This window comes from Centruroides sculpturatus, unplaced genomic scaffold (assembly GCF_000671375.1).
Source record: "Centruroides sculpturatus isolate CEXI.00-Female unplaced genomic scaffold, Cexi_2.0 scaffold526, whole genome shotgun sequence".
Lineage (NCBI taxonomy): Eukaryota > Metazoa > Arthropoda > Arachnida > Scorpiones > Buthidae > Centruroides > Centruroides sculpturatus.
In genome coordinates, this window is record NW_019384897.1 from 492,064 (window position 1) to 499,491 (window position 7,428).

The following is a 7,428-nucleotide window of genomic DNA, read 5'->3' on the forward strand; positions in this document are numbered from 1 at the left end:
TTTGTAAAATATATTAATTAAATCCTTCATCGGATGAACGTTTCTCTATGAACAATTTTTTTTGGCTCTTTGGAGTAAATTTAAACCCGTTCCAAAGAACAATTATATTTCGTATTACTGAAAATTTATTAAATAATTTAATGATACTAAATATGTAGAGAAATATCAGAATTCAATTGTTTTACATCAGTTTGATTTTCAACTTAATTAAAGTACAGCTTATTTTTTTTAATGTTTTATCGTGTATTTATGCATACAAAACACGAAAAAAATAAGTTATATTAAGCCTTCTATAATCCTATATAAAATAACTAATTAAAATCTAATATCTTATGTGTATAAAGAATCGGTTCCTTATTAAATTTGATACGAATCTAAGCGATATATGAATTTCTGTATCAAGATAATTGCTTAAGGATAGAAAAATTTATATAATTTTCTATAAATAAGATTGTAGATTTGATCAAGATTTTTAAAATAATCTTCTTTTTATTTAATTTTTACAAATTTCTGAATTTTCAAGGATATTGATTAGCCTATAGCCTATATATATTAGAGTAATCTTGCCAAGACTGTCAAACTGCATATTAGATATTGTAAAATATTAGACTTAAAAGTATAAATTAATACTTTGAAATGATAAAATATAAAATAAAGTATATTTTTAATCATTTTTTAAAGAATTCGAGATGCTAAATTCAAGGAAAACATCTATTTTTTGTAAAGGAAAAAGACGTTTAAGTTATCCAATTCTTCGGTATACAAGCTGCTTTCTGTCCTATTTCTGTCCGAAAAATAACATATATCCTAGTGGAACATTATATTAAATCATTTAAAATTGCTTTATTTAACTGCTATATATCTCGAAAAACAGGCCTACATAGAAATGATAATGCAATAATTCATTTGGACCATAGCAATATCTTTTTTCTCAATATATCATACATCTAACCCCATTTGTTGGATTATTAATAGACTAATATTTACTATTAAAAAAATAATAAATACAATGACATAATATACAATTATCGCACATCAATATTTTATTGTAAAACCTTTTTTTTTTAAATTAATTATTTCTCGTAAATAAATAGATTAGATTTTATTTAACTTGTTTTTCCTTCGAGTAGCATCGGGGAATTTAGAGCAAAAAATGATCTGTTTGGACAGTGTTTTAAAAGTTACCATTAATTTTTATGCATATTTATAGATCTAATTTACAAATATTTTTCATTGTATTGTAATTATACTAGAAAATTATTTATAAATTAATATATTTAAGAAAGGTTGCGAAGGTTAACCACTATTGCGCTCGGTCTTTTAACTATTTTTCTAATATTGTAGCATATTAAAATGACAAGTAAAAGAAGTTAATGATATATTGGATTAAGGCTATTTAAAACTTGATATACCATTTACTTTTAATTATTTTGTATATCAAATAGAACGTTTAGCCTATAGAATCTTTCATGTGCACAGAATTAATTGGTTAGTGTTAATAAATGACAAAATTTTTCAACAATCTGTCAAATATATTCTACAAAATCAAGAATTCTTTTAAATTATCAATTTAAAAGGTTTAATACAGTTACATTTTTTATAACAAATGATAAAACTATATCTATAATAAATTCAGTGCATACATACGTTCGGTAAGTCCATATACTTTTTATTATTTATAGACTAAATGTCAAGAAATAAACAATTGTTAAACGTTAAAAGAATAAACTTTATTATTTCTTTAAATCGACATTAAAAGAAATATTTAGAATATTAGAGATTTATGTGTAAAATAAGTTAAAAACCGAGCACAGAAAACAGCTTACATGCGGTTTTTTTACACAAGTTCTAAGCTACTTTGAAAAATACTTTGAATTCCGTGTATTTACGCACAGAATTATAGTTTAAAATTTAAGTTAACGATACGCTAAACAGATCTATTGAATCTTCTGTTATTTTTTATTCACTGGCAACTGGGGTTTTGTATGGAAACTATTTTTATATTATAAGAAAGCTTGCAGGCGATATATTATTGGTTTCTATCTTAATACACCCTTCATGAATAATTTCTGAAGTAATAAAGAACAATTCTATCAATTTGTCATTGAAAAACTTCAGTAAAATAGCTAAAATACGATACAGTTTAAGTGAAGAAAAAGACCGACACACCTAACGTGTCATACTTTCTGTATTGTTTAAATAATTCCTTTCAAAGAGTTGCGCTCACCCACGATTTTTGTGCTCTTAATCCTTTTCTCTATTCTTTATACCATTCTAATGGTAATGAATAGACAATATATAGGATATATAGACTATATATATATATAATACTTTATCGAGAATTTCATTCGAATTTAGTCTTGAGTTTCTCAGCCCACTTTGATACTTTACTACTTTATATTTACTATCCATTTTCTTAAATTTATAAGCATAATTTAGTTAAAAATAATAATTAAATTACACACAATATAACAAATTATAAGCTGTGAATACCGAATCACGCATTAAAAGTCGAATACACGAACAAGATATAGAATCCACAGCGTTGTTTTTCGTACATAGACCTAGAAATGTCTTGTCAAAAAATTAAATTTGCGTTTTCTCTAACTAATCATTTCATAAGCCCATAAACTTTCTATCATTATTATGAACCTCTCCGCATGCAGCGGGTCACCGAACTCCGCCTAATTCTCTTTAAAATCAAGAACTCCACCCAAATTCTCGCCTCGTCATCATCTTTGATGGCTCAACTCCGATTTTTTTCCTTTTTCTTTTTTTATTTTAATGCAAAGGTTACGACTTCTTCATCTGACAAAGTCGTGGTATCGATTTATATCGGATAACAGTAATGGACTGAGTTGGTTTAACAAGAATTTCTCTTTTTGTAGCTCAGACCCCAAGAAAACAAAGGAGAGAAAGAACGACCTTTACAAGATCCCAATTAGACGTTCTAGAAGCTCTTTTCAGCAAAACGAGATATCCAGATATCTTCATGAGGGAGGAAGTTGCTGTCAAAATTAATTTGCCCGAATCTAGAGTACAGGTGAGATAATAAATTTTTAAATTATTTTTTACTTATTTATAATCCAGTAATGAATATATATATATATATATATTTAACTAGAAAAATTATCTAATTTTATTAATTTAAGAATATTTCCTTTTACTTTTTACTCTTAATATAACAATTTTTATCTTGAGTTAGAAGCAATTATCAAGTATTATTACTATTTTTAAATATGAGATTTTATGAGAAATTCTACTTTAAATTAAAGAGAATAAATAAATATATATATATAAACTGTGGTTATTTTAGAATTATATATTTAGATTTATTGTAAAACGCTTAGAACATTCGATTTAAATATTTCAAGGACTTAAAAATATATATATTTATGGAGTTATTATTTGAAAATTTCAGTTGTGATGAAGTTATAATCAATCAAATTTTTTATTTTTAAATTTTACAAAATATAAATAAAAACTAGAAATGGAANTGCTTTCTGTCCTATTTCTGTCCGAAAAATAACATATATCCTAGTGGAACATTATATTAAATCATTTAAAATTGCTTTATTTAACTGCTATATATCTCGAAAAACAGGCCTACATAGAAATGATAATGCAATAATTCATTTGGACCATAGCAATATCTTTTTTCTCAATATATCATACATCTAACCCCATTTGTTGGATTATTAATAGACTAATATTTACTATTAAAAAAATAATAAATACAATGACATAATATACAATTATCGCACATCAATATTTTATTGTAAAACCTTTTTTTTTTAAATTAATTATTTCTCGTAAATAAATAGATTAGATTTTATTTAACTTGTTTTTCCTTCGAGTAGCATCGGGGAATTTAGAGCAAAAAATGATCTGTTTGGACAGTGTTTTAAAAGTTACCATTAATTTTTATGCATATTTATAGATCTAATTTACAAATATTTTTCATTGTATTGTAATTATACTAGAAAATTATTTATAAATTAATATATTTAAGAAAGGTTGCGAAGGTTAACCACTATTGCGCTCGGTCTTTTAACTATTTTTCTAATATTGTAGCATATTAAAATGACAAGTAAAAGAAGTTAATGATATATTGGATTAAGGCTATTTAAAACTTGATATACCATTTACTTTTAATTATTTTGTATATCAAATAGAACGTTTAGCCTATAGAATCTTTCATGTGCACAGAATTAATTGGTTAGTGTTAATAAATGACAAAATTTTTCAACAATTTGTCAAATATATTCTACAAAATCAAGAATTCTTTTAAATTATCAATTTAAAAGGTTTAATACAGTTACATTTTTCATAACAAATGATAAAACTATATCTATAATAAATTCAGTGCATACATACGTTCGGTAAGTCCATATACTTTTTATTATTTATAGACTAAATGTCAAGAAATAAACAATTGTTAAACGTTAAAAGAATAAACTTTATTATTTCTTTAAATCGACATTAAAAGAAATATTTAGAATATTAGAGATTTATGTGTAAAATAAGTTAAAAACCGAGCACAGAAAACAGCTTACATGCGGTTTTTTTACACAAGTTCTAAGCTACTTTGAAAAATACTTTGAATTCCGTGTATTTACGCACAGAATTATAGTTTAAAATTTAAGTTAACGATACGCTAAACAGATCTATTGAATCTTCTGTTATTTTTTATTCACTGGCAACTGGGGTTTTGTATGGAAACTATTTTTATATTATAAGAAAGCTTGCAGGCGATATATTATTGGTTTCTATCTTAATACACCCTTCATGAATAATTTCTGAAGTAATAAAGAACAATTCTATCAATTTGTCATTGAAAAACTTCAGTAAAATAGCTAAAATACGATACAGTTTAAGTGAAGAAAAAGACCGACACACCTAACGTGTCATACTTTCTGTATTGTTTAAATAATTCCTTTCAAAGAGTTGCGCTCACCCACGATTTTTGTGCTCTTAATCCTTTTCTCTATTCTTTATACCATTCTAATGGTAATGAATAACGAAATCAATTAAAAAAAACTATCCGTAATATTTATTTCTATACAAGTTCGGTCGGGCTATCAAACGTTTCGGAGGTAAAAACATGATAAAAATAAGGATTTTTTAGTCTTTTATTTAAGATATTTTAATGTATAAAGTATTAAATAAAATGATTTAAATATAAATATTACTTAATCTAACAGAAATTTTGTAAAATATATTAATTAAATCCTTCATCGGATGAACGTTTCTCTATGAACAATTTTTTTTGGCTCTTTGGAGTAAATTTAAACCCGTTCCAAAGAACAATTATATTTCGTATTACTGAAAATTTATTAAATAATTTAATGATACTAAATATGTAGAGAAATATCAGAATTCAATTGTTTTACATCAGTTTGATTTTCAACTTAATTAAAGTACAGCTTATTTTTTTTAATGTTTTATCGTGTATTTATGCATACAAAACACGAAAAAAATAAGTTATATTAAGCCTTCTATAATCCTATATAAAATAACTAATTAAAATCTAATATCTTATGTGTATAAAGAATCGGTTCCTTATTAAATTTGATACGAATCTAAGCGATATATGAATTTCTGTATCAAGATAATTGCTTAAGGATAGAAAAATTTATATAATTTTCTATAAATAAGATTGTAGATTTGATCAAGATTTTTAAAATAATCTTCTTTTTATTTAATTTTTACAAATTTCTGAATTTTCAAGGATATTGATTAGCCTATAGCCTATATATATTAGAGTAATCTTGCCAAGACTGTCAAACTGCATATTAGATATTGTAAAATATTAGACTTAAAAGTATAAATTAATACTTTGAAATGATAAAATATAAAATAAAGTATATTTTTAATCATTTTTTAAAGAATTCGAGATGCTAAATTCAAGGAAAACATCTATTTTTTGTAAAGGAAAAAGACGTTTAAGTTATCCAATTCTTCGGTATACAAGCTGCTTTCTGTCCTATTTCTGTCCGAAAAATAACATATATCCTAGTGGAACATTATATTAAATCATTTAAAATTGCTTTATTTAACTGCTATATATCTCGAAAAACAGGCCTACATAGAAATGATAATGCAATAATTCATTTGGACCATAGCAATATCTTTTTTCTCAATATATCATACATCTAACCCCATTTGTTGGATTATTAATAGACTAATATTTACTATTAAAAAAATAATAAATACAATGACATAATATACAATTATCGCACATCAATATTTTATTGTAAAACCTTTTTTTTTTAAATTAATTATTTCTCGTAAATAAATAGANTAGGTCATAACTTTCGTTTTCTATGATTTATGTTATAATTTAAATAGTAAATTTTATAACAGAATTATACGAATTTATACACGGCAGATAGAAACTGCCGTGTATAAATTCGTAGTAGAACATTTAAAAAATAAGAAAGTAAATATTAAAATTCCAAAATGTGTAGGCCATATTCATAAATCTAGATTAAGACGACTTCAATACAAACATCTCAAAAATTACATTTATTACTTTGTTACAAGTTAAGTATTATCTATCACAATAACGGGATTTCTCGGCAGAAATTTCCACAAAGTGCAAAATTGACAAGAGATCATCAAGAGACCGGCCTTGACATCCTTTAAAGATTTAATTGCTTTCTTAGTGGAAATGATTAATGAAGGGTCTAGTCATTCGGAGATTTTATCCCATTTTATTCGTTATCTTCACTGAGTGGTTTTCCAGATTTTCAACTAATTCTATTGTATTTATTTTTTTTTTTACTAAACCCATTTCGATGACGAAATTGCGTATTATCATTTTTTCCTCCCGCTAGATTCGTCTTAAATTCTTAGCTTCCTTGCTAGATATATAGCCGCGATAGTGTAGGCCAAATATGAAATCTTATAATTTGATAATAATGAATTTCAGTACAATATTTAATGATTTAAAAAAAATGATTATTTAAAGGTATGGTTCAAAAATAGAAGGGCAAAGTGCCGACAGCAACAGCACCAACAGAATGCAGGATCCACATCCAAATCGAGACCCAGAAAGACGAAAAGTCCGGATGAGAAGACATCTTGCTGTGACAACCAATTCAAAACCGTCCCTAATCCATCGATCTGCAACAATGCAACTATATGGAGTCCGGCAATGTCCGAGCTCATGGCTAGCAACAGTTGTATGCAAAGATCCAGTTATCCCAGTCCGACTCCTCCATCTTATTCCAGCTACGGCACCACGACATATTATAGCAACATGGAATACCTACCACCCGGTATGGGTGCCACTCACAGCAACATGCCAACATCACCCCCCATGAATGCCATGACTACGTCGCCTTCACCAGCTACGGATTGTAATGACTATACCTGTGATAGAACGTCTTCGTGGAGATTTCAAGTACTATGATTTATTTTAAT

General features: G+C 26.1%; 1 protein-coding gene across 2 annotated transcripts in view; it reads left to right on the top strand.

The window, feature by feature from the left end:
* Positions 1–7,428, top strand: part of LOC111631426 (homeobox protein OTX2-like) — a 21,956-nt gene extending 14,528 nt beyond the window's left edge. For both annotated transcript variants that reach the window (XM_023375660.1, XM_023375661.1), the window contains 2 exons: positions 2,889–3,043; positions 6,974–7,428. In XM_023375660.1, coding sequence (XP_023231428.1) covers positions 2,889–3,043; positions 6,974–7,417 — 599 coding nt within the window. In that variant the 3' untranslated portion in view covers positions 7,418–7,428. The remainder of the gene's footprint in view (positions 1–2,888; positions 3,044–6,973) is intronic.